Source organism: Elaeis guineensis, chromosome 3, assembly GCF_000442705.2.
Source record: "Elaeis guineensis isolate ETL-2024a chromosome 3, EG11, whole genome shotgun sequence".
Lineage (NCBI taxonomy): Eukaryota > Viridiplantae > Streptophyta > Magnoliopsida > Arecales > Arecaceae > Elaeis > Elaeis guineensis.
The window spans coordinates 106,881,605-106,896,696 of NC_025995.2; the positions used below are offsets into that span (position 1 = coordinate 106,881,605).

Below are 15,092 nucleotides of genomic sequence, written 5' to 3' on the forward strand. Positions count from 1 at the left end.
GGAAAGGGATGGCCAGGATGTGATAGTTGGAGTAGGCCCGATTCACTAAAAATTGAGTAGGCTTATAATATTAAAATTTAAAAATTAAATATAATCAAGCTATAAATAAATATTAGCTAATTAAATAGTTAAAATAAATATCAAAAAAATTATTGTGAAAGAATTGGTATACCACCTCCATCATTTTCTCCCAAAAGAATGCTTTCTGGTTTTTTAATTTTTGTCAAGATTTGCTCAAGTGTGTGAGATATGTGATTATGTGAATAAAATAAAAATAATTATATTTAAAAAATTGAAAATTATTTTAAAAATAAGAAATACTTCCTACTAACCTCTGGGTATATTTTTAAGGACTAGATACTTGCAACAATTTTCTTTTCTTTGGACGTGAATCTATAGATAACATATAGTTTAAACATTTTTGCAGTGGAAGACGTGGAACCATACTGACCCAAAGTTATTTCTCACAATACTAGTCTTTAAAATTTGTATAGGTAAAAATTTTAGTTCATAATAAAAATTTTAGTTCATAAATTATTAGATCGCCGCTCTTTAATAGAGGATTAAACTTGTTGTTGAAAACATGGTATAATTATTATTATTATTATTATTATATTATTATATTTATTATTATTATTTTGATGAACTAGTGTTTTAATATTTAACTAATTAATATGATATTAGAGTTTGCCATACGTGATGAGTTTTTTTTTTTTTTCCATTCGAAACTTTCCCCGGCTCCACCGTTAACTAGATCATTCCGGAGACCCAAACCACAAGCACCATTTCACACTCTCTCTCCTCACCTCCAACTCAAACCTTCTTCGCTCCTCCGCCGTCTAACATTATTAGGGTTTTGTAACGAGCCGGTTTCTAGGGTTTCGCCCGTCCCTCTCTCCTCCTCTCCAAGCACGCATGGCGGCCGCCGTCACCACATCCGCCCCCACGGCCCGTGCCTCCTCCTTCAATACGGAGAGCTACGTCGACAACAAGCGACGCGACGATGTGCGGCAGGCCAACATCATCGCTGCTCGCGCGGTGGCGGACGCCGTGCGCACCAGCCTCGGCCCCAAGGGCATGGACAAGATGATCGCCTCCGCCTCCGGCGAGGTTATCATTACCAACGACGGGGCCACCATCCTTAACAAGATGGAGGTCCTCCAGCCCGCCGCCAAGATGCTCGTCGACCTCTCCCGCTCGCAGGACGCCGCCGCTGGCGACGGCACCACCACCGTCGTCGTCCTCGCCGGCTCCCTCCTCCGCCACTCCCTCTCGCTCCTCTCCGCCGGCATCCACCCCACCGTTGTCTCCGACGCCCTCCACCGCCTCTCCCTCCGCGCCGTCGACATCCTCCATCGCATGGCCGTCCCCCTCGACCTCTCGGACCGCGACTCCCTCGTCAAGTCCGCCGCCACCTCCCTCAATAGCAAGGTCGTCAGCCAGTACTCCTCCCTCCTCGCGCCCATGGCCGTCGACGCCGTCCTCTCCGTCGTCGACCCCGCCCACCCTGATCTCGTTGACCTCCGCGATGTCAAGATCGTCAAGAAGCTGGGTGGCACCGTAGATGACACCGAGCTTGTCAAAGGCCTCGTCTTTGATAAGAAGGTCAGCCATGCTGCCGGAGGCCCTACCCGTGTTGAGAATGCCAAGATAGCTGTTATCCAGTTCCAGATCTCCCCTCCCAAGACCGACATCGAGCAGAGCATCGTTGTCTCAGATTACACTCAGATGGATCGCATTCTCCGAGAGGAGCGCAACTATATACTTGGGATGGTGAAGAAGATTAAGGCGACCGGGTGCAATGTGCTTCTCATCCAGAAGAGTATTCTTAGGGATGCCGTGACCGACCTTTCGCTGCACTACTTGGCCAAGGCCAAGATTTTAGTGGTCAAGGATGTCGAAAGGGATGAGATTGAGTTCATTACGAAAACGCTGAACTGCCTGCCCATTGCCAATATTGAGCATTTCCGGGAGGACAAGCTGGGATTTGCTGATTTGGTGGAGGAGGTTTCGGTCGGCGATGGGAAGATTGTAAAGATCACGGGGATCAAGGACATGGGGAGGACAACAACTGTGCTTGTCCGGGGATCAAATCAGCTTGTCATCGACGAGGCGGAGCGGAGCCTTCACGATGCCCTCTGTGTTGTCAGGTGCTCTCTCAGAGAACTCTTCCCCTTTATTCTGCTTCCTATTTGAACTAGAAATTAATTGATCCAAAAGTTATTTTTGTTCTCTTAAAAACACCAATTTATTGCTTTCTTTGTTGGGAAATGTACCAAGGGCTGAATGGTGGCTATTAGGTCTTTGATTGGGGTGTCTGGCGCATATGATTGCTTCATTCGTCGCATTTGTTCTTGATGGCTCTGCTGGGGGACGAGAGAAGGATTTTGAGAGGTTCTCTGTTGAAAGACTTGAGATGTCTTAGGTGGGTCTTTCTCAAGAGAACGTTTAATGTGCTCAGGAATTTAGCCTTTTCTTGAGCTTTAGTCATTTAGTTGTTGCCAGCAAGGCGATGAAGGTGGTGAGATGATGTCAAGGGGAAGTGGTTTGAGGTTGTATCGAACATATGAGTGATGTGAGAACAAGGGAAAGAAATGAGAACTTGAAATTATTGGGTTATTAAGTATTTGCGAAAAGAAGGTAGCATTATTGAGGAGGTGATACACCTTAATATAGGTTCTCTGTTGAAATGGGTAAGAATGGGGCAGTTTGAGTGATTTTTAACATTGCAATCAACATAGATCATGCAGGAAGTGTGTTTAACCAGTCTGTACATAATTCCTCAGAATGTTTTCCACCATCATTTCGAACAGTGTCTAAAAATAGATGGTATTGTCTTGACTTCTGATGGATCTATTACTTGCTTCAGTAGTTGCGCCTATTGAAAATGCTTGTCTGGGTTAATATGTCGTTTCTGCCATAAGCAATAATTGATGTTTACTGAATTTATATGAAATTCATCTTGTGAGTATAATTAACTCAAAGAACAATATTAACAAAAAGTTGCATTCACTACCAATGTAAACTAAAAAATGTTTAGCAATGCAGACATCATATGCATATATACACTCTTGTTGCTCAATCCTTTTCCTGAAGCTTTTATAATCCACACTTTGTGCTAGTCTTAGATGTTTGCTGGTTTCCTTTCATGCATTGTTATAGATGGAACATTTTTGTACAGGTTTAGATCCAAAATTTGTCTTCAAGTCGGATCTTGGTTGTGGTTTTTTGCTTGGGTTTTTTATTGTAGAAGTTATGCAATGAGGAGTTTGGAGTTCGATGTTTTTTCTAGGTGGTGGTATGATCCTTAGATAATTGGAGGTAATCCTAATGTAGTTTACTTTCCTGTTTAGAATTTCTAGTGAAATGCACACTTGAGTTATTTATGAAATTAATCCTGCTGTAGGGGCAAAATTTGCTTGGAATATTGATTGAGTTAATCTTAGCATGCCTTAGGTAGGATTCTTCATTGCTTTTATACATCAATTGGGAATTACCAGTCTTCTCCTATTTGATGTTGCACCATGTCCTCATTATTGAGACATCAATTGACTATGGGGTCGAGATAAACTGGTTTCATTTTAGAGGTTATGTGTAATGCCAACTAAATTTTCAGAAATAAACCGCATCCCCCCTCCCCGCCCCGCGTTCTTCTGCATCCTTCAGTGGATTATCAACATTTAATTTATTCAACCAGTTTTTGGAATTCGGCATTGTAATCTAATGTAGTTCTATTTATACTTGCATGTCCATAATAGCAAAGTATACCATGAAATATTGACTATCACACTGGATGACTTATTGGCAGTTTTTATTAGAGTTCTGAAGAAATGGCTCTAATATGGACATGCATATGAGATATTGACTGTCAGCTTACCCTGATAGAGGGAATATTTTCTTGGATAGAGAGTGGCTTTTTTTGTTAATGAACCTGTCTTCTTGCTATCCATTTCTTCTTTCTAACCTGGTTTCATCATAATATTCCTATTGTTGCACTAAGATGGTAAAATCACCTTGTCCTTCTTCCCTTTTTTATAGCATCGATCATTGATATGCTTTATGGCATGAGGAGAAAAAAATCCTGTTTGATGGTGGGACATCCCTTTCCTTGGTGAAGATTACAAGAACTAACCTCTCTATGTTATACAAATTAAGAATAGCTTATCTAAGAGGAGATGCTGTAGACCTTTGGTGAAGATCACCAAAAGCACTAAGGTTGAAGAACACCTTCCTTCCCTCTGTCATAATGTTCTACCCCCCCAGATTCTTTCCCTTTAAGAACTCTCTGGCCCCCCCCCCTCTCTCTCTGTCACACACACACGCTCGCTCTCTCTCTCTCTCTGAGGATTAGAAGTTCCATCATCTAAACCTTGCAAGGCATTAGAATTTCATAAAACTGATGGATCTTGCATATGTCAAATTCTCATGACCTTTTTTGAGTCTAGTTAGTAGTTAGGGTTGCTTCATGAAAACTTATTGTATAAACAACAGTAAAGTCCATGTCACTCTTTCACAATTTTTTTTTTTTTTTGGTTTTGTTATGGTTTTCTTCTCTATGATCGAATCTCTTCAATGTTTTTTGTGAATATAACCTCCATAGAAGCATTGGTAAATTATGATGTTGTGTGATCTTAGCGAGGCCCTGTTTGTTTTTTTGATTGCATTTACGAAAATTGTATTTTAGATACCTGCACAAAGAGGATAACCTTACGCTTAGACGATCCAGAATTGCAAATTTCTTTACATAGAATTAGTCTTTATTTTTGAGTTGCTTATTCTAGGACAGTCTGCAAATTCAACATGTCTAATTGAGAGCCCATGAATCTTCACATTCATTCATAAGAGGACAGAAAAAAATGGTTTCATGATGATGGCATGTTTATGCTTAGTAAATGCTTGGTTTTATTTTATCACTAAAAAGTGGTCTCCCTTCCTGAAGATTCACCTTTCTCAGTAACATTGCCGTAAGAGCAAATCCACCTTTCCTCATCTCTTTCCTCCTGGATATTCCTTTGTGTTCCAACTGTTTTAGTGAGTGTGCAATTTTTGAGATTTGACATAAATGATTTGGTGACTCTATTGAAGGTATGGACATGCTTGAATGAAACTGAAAGACAGATCTTTTTCACTGATTTCACTTTTAGTTTTTTCTCAACATACATATACATGTGTATATCTATATCTGTCTACACACACACACACACACGTGTGTGTCTATGTACGTGTGTGTGTGTGTGTGTGTGTGTGTTCCCTCCTGCTATTGCTTCATCAAATTTTGTGGAGAGGTTTGTTGTTGAGGCTTTCTTTGCATCCCTTGTGCCAGGTGTTTATAAAGAATGTTGCACAGCAGATTTTTAGAGTGGAAGACTGGAGGTTATTTAGTGTTCTAGGTTGTTTTTGAGGATTTTATTGATGCAGATCAAGGAGTAAGGGCTTCATTTAAAATTTTAAATGCCTTATTATATCTGTTATTGCATGTGTCCAAGTGCATATAGATATACACATACATGTATGTATGTGTGTCTCTGTGTGTGTGTATCTATCTCTATATATTATATAATATTATATTCCCTCCTGCTATTGCTTCATGAAATTTAGTGGAGGGTTTGAAACTATAGATAGATAAATCTATTTGTCTATACACATAACCCCCCCACCCCAGAAAAAAAAAAAACCACACACACACCCTCCTACTATTGCTTCATCAAATGTAGTGGAGGGGGTTTTTTGGTCTCAAAGGTTTGTTCTCGAGCCTTTCTTTGCACCCCTTGTGCCAGGTGTTCATAAAGAATGGTGCACAGCGGATGTTTAGAGTGGAAGACTGAAGGTTATTTAGGGTTCTAGGTTGTTTTTAAGGATTTTATTGATGCAGATCAAGGAATAAGGGCTTCATCTAAAATTCTAAATGCCATATTATATCTGTTATTGCATGTGTCTGAGTGCACAAAGATGGTTGACTGTCGTCTTTTTCGGTGCCCTTATTTTTGGATATAGAAGATTTTTGGCAGATGCTGAGGCTGCTTGCTTTAATTGTGCCAGTCTCATTTATATTTTAAACCATTTGATAGTGAGTCTTGGTGCAATGGTAAGACTAATCTCTTGTAACTTGGGTGTCACAAGTTTGAAATATGGAAACAACCTCTTTGCATACTGGGATAAGGCTGCATGCATCTGACCATCCCCAGCCCCTGCAGTAGCAGGAGCCTCATGCACTGGATTCTCTCTTTTTTGGGGGAAATCTAGGAATGTGAGGTTTTGATAGTAAGGTGATAGTGGACAACATTGAGTTTCTTAATGTCGGTTGGGTAGAACATTGTGGTTGATGGTGTTTTTTGCACGATGTCACATGCCTTATGGTTTTGTGGAATCCAGATTATGTGGTCTAAAATATTGCTACATTGTTCAATGTCTGGAGCTAGTGGCTGTTCCTTGTCTTCAACGCCCATTGGATTTCTGGTGATCTCTTAAGGGCATTGCACCTGTGGGTGCTCAATTCTTTTGGCATGTTTTCGACCTTGTTTGTTTGTGAACAGTGGACCTTGCTTTCTTCTTGCCATTGGAACTGTGGGTAAAAAATGCATGCCATGCGCATTTTCAGCATGCACTTAATACCATGGATTGTTGGATGTGGCTAGCATATGTTGTATATCAATTATAAATATTGTTTTTTAAAATTAATAAAGAGACTCTGAATGCTTCCCGCATACTCCAAGTAATGATGCGAGGTCTCTCTCTCTCTCTCTCTCTCTAAAAAAGGATGAGTGTTGACCCTGTTGATGATCTTAATTTTAGTATTGGTGATGCTAATGTTATTGCATGGATGATTGTGGTATATGGATTTGAATGATAAAATGTTGTGATGTTGATGTTTTTGCATTGGGAATGGACTGTTATTGGGATAATCCATTGTGCTTTTTGACCATCTTTTTCCATCTGCAGAAAATGTTTATTTATTTATGTTTATTGTCAAATCCTAATTATGATGTATTCCTTTTCTTATGATTTGTCATGTTGGCTTATCCATATCATGTCATGTGCATATCCATGCTTCAAAATATGTGCTTGAATTTCAATTAGTCTGTTTCATAGGATCCCACACACCCCCCCCTCCCCCACATTCGCTCCTCTCTTATAAAATATCATACTTTTGGCCAGTTAAAAATCCCTTTCCCAATATTTGTTTACCTTTAAATCGTATGAATTGTTCGAATCCAGGAAATTTTCACTGTTTATGATCATTCTGCGAGATAAATATCCAATGTCTCAATGCTAACACTTTAAAATTTGGCCCATTTATCAAATCTACATTGAATCAAAACAATTCTTATTGTGCCATGACCAGATGCTTAGTGAATAAGAGATTTCTGATTGCTGGTGGGGGTGCTCCTGAAATTGAGATGTCAAGGCAGCTAGGAGCATGGGCAAAGGAACTGCAAGGTATGGAGAGCTACTGTGTTAAAGAGTTCGCAGAGGCGCTTGAGGTCATTCCCTACACTTTGGCGGAGAATGCAGGGCTAAACCCAATAGCCATCGTGACAGAGCTAAGGAACCGGCATGCCCAGGGTGAGATCAATGCTGGGATCAATGTGAGGAAGGGCCAGATAACAGACATCTTGGAGGAGAATGTCGTGCAGCCTCTGTTGGTTAGTACCAGTGCAATTACACTAGCAACCGAATGTGTAAGGATGATCTTGAAGATTGACGACATAATCATGGTAAGGTAGAGTGGGATATGTCAACTGCTACGGTTGTTTGAACCTTGGATGATTTTGTTTAGCTTAAACCCTCCTAATTTATGGAATGAAGTGCCAAGAAAAATGTTTGTTCTGGTTGTTTCAAGTCTTGATATTTTGGCTTGGTGGTTTAAGTGTATTTCTGAGTCCTTGTGGGTTCTGTAAGCACTGTTTTCCTTGCTCTGCTGGTATTAAAAGGGGAGCTACGCACGCTTTCTGTATGTTACGTGCTTGTTTTTTAAGTAAACTATCATATTGCTGGATCGGATCAAATGATTGGCATTTCAATGCAGAGCTGCTTGGGATGTTTCGTGAAACCAAACATATGACTTCTTACAGGCTGTTGTTGTGTATCGTGATTTTTTTTTTTTTTTTTTAATTTTTTGGTTCAAACGGATGGTCTCACTAATCTAGTACGAAAGCAGCTCAATAGATTAAGAAACAAAAAATTTTATAGAGCCTGTGGATAAATCTCATCCTGTCTTCATGGTCCGATATTAGATTGCTCAGCAACAAAAATCGTCACTCAATTTGTTGTTGTGTTCGTCTCTCTATAAACATGTAGGATTTTCAAGGCAACAGCTCGGTGAAGGAAGGTCTTGGTATTTTGGAGAAGCAGATGACCATCAAGCAGCTTGATCTTTGGATCCATGAAATGACAGTAGCAGAGTTATTCTCCAGGATAATTTTGCTAAACATCTCTCATTCGGACATCTCTCATTCGGATCATGGATAACAAAGTCAGTTCCATTTCCATTCGTTCGGACACTGTTATCGAAGTTTACTTTGATAAACCTCGAGGGGGGGGGGGGGGGAGTTAGCTCTTCTCCTGCCAGTATCATGATTCACTTGCCTCTCTTTTCATAGACATCAGCATTACCAAGCATTTAGCTCCTCTGCACCTCTTTGACTCTTAGCCATCTTATATCTTGTTAAATTTACTACCATAAGATGTTAAATTTCTGAAAAGCCAGAAACACATGGTAGTTTGATTTGCGGGAACCGAAATATGACAGATCGCCTTCTCATGTCTGCAAAAGGCGGGGATAATGGCTCATGCCCAAAACTGCTTGATGTGCTCAAGATTGTCCCGCAAGAGGAGCTGCTCTCGGATTCTCTCTATCTGATTGGTTCATTTATCTTCGTATATAAAATTGTGACCATCAGTGCTAGCCATTTTGAACGCAAATTGTGACGTAGTGAAGAAGAATGGGTGGAGAAAGGGAAAGATGACGGGGAACAGAGAAAATATGGTGCTTTCAGGTTTAATTCAGAAGTCTTAACTTCTTTTTTTCATAGAGGTCTTCCTTTTTCGGGTTTATTTGGATGTCTAGATCCAGAATTTCATAGGATTCGTGATTTGGACCAAAATAAGCAATTAAATAATACTGACTTAGATTTATATTTATAAACATCCAGAGAATAATCATTGGAGTAGATCAGTCCAAATTTCATAGGAAGAAAAAGAAACCTCAACAAATCTGATGAAATTTTGGGCTCAGACATCACCCTTTGTAAACCTCTTTTTCCTCATTTGTTGAGCCATCAACATTTTAAAAGTTAAATACCATTTCTCCTCTATCGGGCTTGAAGAGAAAGGAACCGGAATGCGAACCATTATCTGGATGCCTTACAAAATAGATCAATGTCTCAATTTGAATAAATGCAAAAGAAATGATCCTATAAATAAGAGCAGTTCGGTTCTCAACATCCTCCAACATTCTTGAAGATCAAACCAGTAATATTTATGGTTACATAATACATTTTGCTCAATGAAACCAATAGTCATATTCTGTCCTGTTGCAGTTGACTGCTCCAGTGAAGACAACAGACTCTGCGAGTCCTTATTGTGGTCATTTTATAGCCCATCTAACAAAACAATAGTTTACTCAAAACAACTCTCCAAACTCCATAATAACCACCTAGACTATGATTTGTGAGAGATGAAACCATGAAGGGTGCTGGTCACCTGCTTTAGTAGGTGTAGCCTTTTTCAAACATTCCTTTCTTAGCCTCCTCGTTCTCATCCTCGCCAGAGTAGCAGCCAAGCTGAGCCAGAGAGTTGGCCTTGGCACGCACCAAGAGTGCTTTCTGTGCAGCTTCCACGTTCTCTGGAAGCCCCTGCCAGGTCTTCAATACCGTATTTTGAAGAGCTCGAGCATAGGAAAAAGAGACATGCCAAGGGTTAGGCCCTTGGTTCATAGCATTCAAATTTAATGTTGCTTCCACTTCAGACTGCCCTCCTGACAGGAACTGCAAAATGATCATGGTTTTATCATATTGCGGCATCATCTTAAATTACAGCTTACAATGCATGCTAGATGATTTCAACAGGTAGCTTAAAACATGTTTGTTTCAATCAAACAGTTTGTACGGCCAGTCTGGCCACCAAAGGTTGATGTTCTGCAGAGATATTATTTTTCAAACATTTCTGATGTCCCAAGACAAGAAATGTGAGAGATATGCCACAAATATGCTAAACAGAAAATGAGGCACCGAAAGAATAAGGTTTCAGGGAATACCATGATTCCAGGAACTGCAGGTGGTACCCTTCTGTGCAGCAATTTGAGAGTGAACTTGGCAATAGTTTCTGGAGATGCCTTATCCTTATGTTCAGCACCAGGAGTCACCATACTGGGTTTCAGAAGGATGCCCTCAAACACCACATTATTTTGTGCGAGGTAGTAGAATACTTCTGCCCAGACATCCTCTGCTACTTCAAGTGTCCTTTCAATAGGGTGGTCTCCATCAAGCAGAATCTCAGGTTCGACAATTGGCACAAGTCCATTGTCCTGCAAATATGGTGGTAATGGACAGATACAGTTAACAAGCATGATAATGAAGAAGAGCCATGATTTTTGGATGTCTAATAACTAATTGTTTAGAGATGAGGCTGCTGGTACAGATTCACAGAAGAGACCTCTGCTACTTTTTTGAGTTTTCAAGCTTGATCTTGAGAAATTCTATTAGAAAAATTTCTGCTTGCCGAACAATAGCTTGGAAATCTACTGCAAAAGTTTAGTAAAAACGTGCAACCTTTTTAGAGATTAGCATTTTGTTTTTTCAACTTCTTTTTCACAAATACTTATGTCAGCAAGCATTCAGACTCCAATAGAATGGGCTGAGAACTAAGAATACTACCTGTGCACTTCAGGTTAATTGAACTTGATAATTAGAAGCATGATGCAGGCTATACCTTTGTATCAGGAATTATTGCATTAAAATGCCTACTTTTAATTTGAGTTTGTCAGATGAAAATAAAGAAGTGGGTTACTACCACACAACAAACTAAAACCTTTAATTTTTTAAATGGTAAGCATTATATGCTTTGAAACAACATATAAATTGAAAAGTGAAAAGCTCTCTTTATTTCTATTTTCTCAAGAGTAAGGTAAGTTATTTCACCAGGTACAGATGCATGGGTAGACATATGAATGTATGCATGCAGAATGGTCTGAAACAACTGACAAGTGAAAATAACTATCACAATATGGCTTAAAACTACAATACAGTTAAAAATTGAAAAATAATCGAAATGACTCATCCTATTGAATCTCACTTCTATGATATATTCTTAGAGGCATGTGTAGAAAAGCAATACCTGAGCAATAGCAGCATAACGAGCAAGCCCCCATGCAGCCTCCTTAATGGCCAGGGCAGAAGGACCAGAAGGAATGCTAACTACCGTTCGCCTGAAATTTTTTTTACAGTATATTAGACATTTGTGATAATGTCAGCAATTATTTCTGGATGCTGTGAACAGATTAAATAAAAAGCCATACAGGTTCCCAACAAAAAAGGATCCAGACTAACCACTTAGCAAAACGTGCCCCTTGCTTGTAATATTCAGCACATCTCGATGCCAATCCATCCAAACCTTGGCACCAAGATTCATTATTTGATCCTGGTAAGGGAACCAGACCCTTGGCAGGACAAGCAAACCAGAGTTTATATGTGAATCAGTATAAAATTTCTAAAAATGGAGATGTTGCAAGTTTAAAACAAAGCATGCATGAAAACCCTTGCAAAGTACCTTGTCAACTTTAATACCAGGGACAATTTTCTCTTCATGCAGACAATCAACAAACTTCTTTCCATCTGTTGTTGACTGGTAAAGTGTTTCCTCAAAAAGAATGGCACCAGAGATGTATTCACCTAAACCACGAGTTGTCAGCAAAAGCTGTCTGTAAGCTTGGCGATTTGCTTCTGTATTGTCCAAACCAATTGAAGCAAGCCTCTTCCCACATGTAGCATTTGATTCATCGATAGCAAGGATTCCATGCCCAGGGGAAGCAATAGATTTCTACAAATAACATATTCATGAGATCCCCATGGAGATAAACAAAAAAGAGAAAAGCAAAACAGAAGTGCTCAACGTTTAAATATAAAAACTGGACAGATGATTAGGGTTTATTATTCTTATTTTTTAAAAAGCCTACTTAGCTTCGGAGCTAACCAGGTTAATTCTTTTTTTTGAAAAAATTATCCAATATCCATATCTAATAATCCTAACTTATTTGCTAAAATATCTAATTCACAGGACAGCAGGAATCAGAACAGCAACGTCCAAGGCATGGAATACTGGTAGAACTGAAGTCTGTGGAAGACAAAGCAAAACATTTGCACTGCTTGATGAAAATCTGGAAAACTAAACTACCTCTTATTTAGACTGCCATATACGATGTTGCAGCATAACAACAAAATTCATATTGATAAAAATCAAAATCATTACATGGACTGAAATGATGCCATTATTATACATGGAGTCTAATAGTTATCAAAGGAAAGAGATAGATGGATTATTAAAGTGAATCAGTCCTCCAAGTCGATTAATCCATCATTTACCAGATTTCTGAGACAATTCCATTCCTTTATGACAAAGTATTTATGGTAATTTACCACTTACTCATACTGATAGATGTTAGGAATATGACATGAACACAAGCCTTGCCCTTAAAAGGTGTTGGCTTCTTGATAACTACTCAGTACCATGACCAAAGCTCAAATGCCTCATAAAGTGTCTTCAAAGCCCTTTTGACTATTTACATTCAACCATTCCATGCTATCCTCCCACCTCTTTTTTGGCTGTTGGACCTAAATCTAAGACCCCCACCTTGCACAGCTAGTGCTTTTTGCACAACTTGACCCAGAAAATAAGATGAAAACTCTCCCAAGTTAAAATTTCTCTATACTTTCTTGAAATTGTCTTCCATAAGCCTAAATACTGATAAGGTTGCTGATCAGGCATGCACCACGCAACATAGTACTGCATTATCAGTATTTACAAAAGAAGCCCACATGTGGGCCAAGAGACTAATATACTTTAGAAAACCAAACAAATGCACGAAATCTCTGACAAATTCAGACTATGACAAACATAAAATTGTCTCGAATACATTAAAACCATGGGATCAAATTCCCAGAAAGGTTGATCAAGTTCAATGAAACTTTGTTTCTTTGGGTATTTCATAGATCATATTTGGTTCTTTTTCCTAAAAACTTAGATAGCATGAGTCATTCTGTCATTATTCCTTCCTGCTCCAACTGCAAACTGAAAAATTCCAGTGGAGTGACTCAGAATAACTAAAAATAATTTGTTATATGATTCACAGATAGGATATTGGGAGAAGTTAAGGTTGTTGTGATAGTCATTTATGCCATGTCCATCACCTTTAAATGCTTAAAACTTTATCATGGCAATCTAATATCATATTCAAAATTTAACCTTGCCACTTTCCTTATTTGGTTCAAGCAAACATACAGAACCAGAGCTTTGTAATCTAGTGGTCTCAGTAAGTTAACCTGAAACTATTCTGAACAATGAGACTAGAAAAAAAAAAAAAAAAAAAAGAAATAGAAAGAATGATGTCTTTCACAGGAATATGACTTGTCATCAAGTAGCATTTGATGAACAGGCAGCTAAAGCTGTTCTCCTTCATTTTTGAGAACCCAAGTACAATATATTTGTATCTGTGAAAGAGACCCTTAGGATCTTAAAATTAGCAGGAATTATACTAACATTTTAGTTGAAAGATTCCAAAGCAATGGAAAAAACCAGCACAATGCTCCACAAATGATTTTTATATAACTGTTTTCACAAAATGAAAGATTTTGATATATCACAACCTGACATACTTAATTGCTTCACTCAGAAAGGGATTAAAAATCATTATTTGTCTCCTTTCTCAATGTTCTCAACAAAAGCCTCAGAAGACGTTCCTAGAAACAAATACATCTTGTATTAAATGATGCATGAATTGATCGTTTAAATATAAGTTGCTTCTTCCCTCTCTTTCTCATCTCTCGTCATAGATTGCTCAATAGACAGTCAATAATAATAAACTAAAAATAAAATAAAATAAAATAACCCTATAGTATTCATGTGATATAATTCAACTATACATAGATTTCCTTTCCTTTTTGTATTCATACAAGCAGGAACTTGAACCGCCCAACAAACACAAGGTTTTGCACAAGTAAACAACACCGCCAAAATGATACCTTTAATCTAGCTTCCACACCGACTCAGATTCAAAACCCTTACTATATAAAACCGAATCATCATAAAAGAACGATCTTTAATCATGATCCATAAACAAACGCATATGACCAAAATCAATGGAAACTAACTCAAAAACAATCATATAAACCACGAAAAAGCAAAACTTTTTCGCGATCCCGGCGAAAGCGAGAGATCGAATGCCGACAAGAGAGGAAGATCCCAAGAAACAATTCTGGTCCCGGATCTCGCGATCGGGAAAAGGAAGGAGAGAAAAAAATATGGTCTAGGGTTAGGGTTGGGTAGTTTACTCACAGCGGTCTGGACGAGCTCGTGGGTGTAAGATCCGGCCCTGACCACCGGCACCGAGACCCGCCGGAACGACGGCCGAACGGATGGGCCCCGGCCCAACGACTTCCTGCCGCCGACCCACTGGCTCGCCGGAGCACTCAGCTTTACCGTCGCCATCTCTCTCTCCCCCTCCCTGTCTCTCTCCAAGCGGGCGTTTATATAAAGCAAGGAAGAAGGGGAAAAAAAAAAGGGAAGCTACCAAACCATACCGACTTTCTAACGAATAATCCTTACGTACATCCTCTTTTATCAAGGTGAGTATACGTGGCATGTGGTCCCACAGTGTCGAACCAGTCATTCGTTTCGTAAGAGAAAATCGTGAAGATTGGTTTTATGACCTATAGAAAATGACCTGCCCCCACTGCATCGGTTCCTCCGAAAGCGGCCTCTACGACCAAAGTGCCTTCCCTGGCTCGAAGCTGATGAAATTACTAAACTACCCTTATATTTGAATCTGTGATCATCGCCGTTGGATTGTGATCGGACGGATGAGGAAGCAGAATTGGAAG

At 39.3% G+C, this 15,092-nt stretch overlaps 2 protein-coding genes across 2 annotated transcripts; one reads left to right on the top strand and one right to left on the bottom strand.

Moving 5' to 3' along the window:
- Positions 1–774: 774 nt before the first annotated feature.
- Positions 775–7,954, top strand: LOC105041131 (T-complex protein 1 subunit delta). The gene is made up of 2 exons (XM_010917956.4): positions 775–2,150; positions 7,343–7,954. Exons 1-2 carry the CDS (start codon positions 916–918, stop codon positions 7,722–7,724), a joined length of 1,617 nt encoding a protein of 538 aa, XP_010916258.1. The 5' UTR covers positions 775–915; the 3' UTR covers positions 7,725–7,954.
- Positions 7,955–9,429: 1,475 nt separating this feature from the next.
- On the bottom strand, positions 9,430–14,746 carry LOC105041129 (fructose-bisphosphate aldolase 1, chloroplastic). Its single transcript, XM_010917955.4, has 6 exons — positions 14,548–14,746; positions 11,767–12,036; positions 11,547–11,656; positions 11,335–11,425; positions 10,256–10,525; positions 9,430–9,986 (listed from the first exon to the last, which is right to left on the bottom strand). Exons 1-6 carry the CDS (start codon positions 14,698–14,700, stop codon positions 9,708–9,710), a joined length of 1,173 nt encoding a protein of 390 aa, XP_010916257.1. The 5' UTR covers positions 14,701–14,746; the 3' UTR covers positions 9,430–9,707.
- Positions 14,747–15,092: the final 346 nt, after the last annotated feature.

Excerpts from the sequence above, each read along its gene's own strand:
- LOC105041131 (XM_010917956.4), top strand. The coding sequence starts at position 916 with ATGGCGGCCGCCGTCACCACATCCGCCCCCACGGCCCGTGCCTCCTCC. Across the intron at positions 2,151-7,342 it reads GATGCCCTCTGTGTTGTCAG|ATGCTTAGTGAATAAGAGAT; the intron begins GTGCTCTCTCAG and ends TGCCATGACCAG.
- LOC105041129 (XM_010917955.4), bottom strand. The coding sequence starts at position 14,700 with ATGGCGACGGTAAAGCTGAGTGCTCCGGCGAGCCAGTGGGTCGGCGGC. Across the intron at positions 10,526-11,334 it reads GTTATGCTGCTATTGCTCAG|GACAATGGACTTGTGCCAAT; the intron begins GTATTGCTTTTC and ends CCATATTTGCAG. Across the intron at positions 9,987-10,255 it reads CTGCAGTTCCTGGAATCATG|TTCCTGTCAGGAGGGCAGTC; the intron begins GTATTCCCTGAA and ends ATCATTTTGCAG.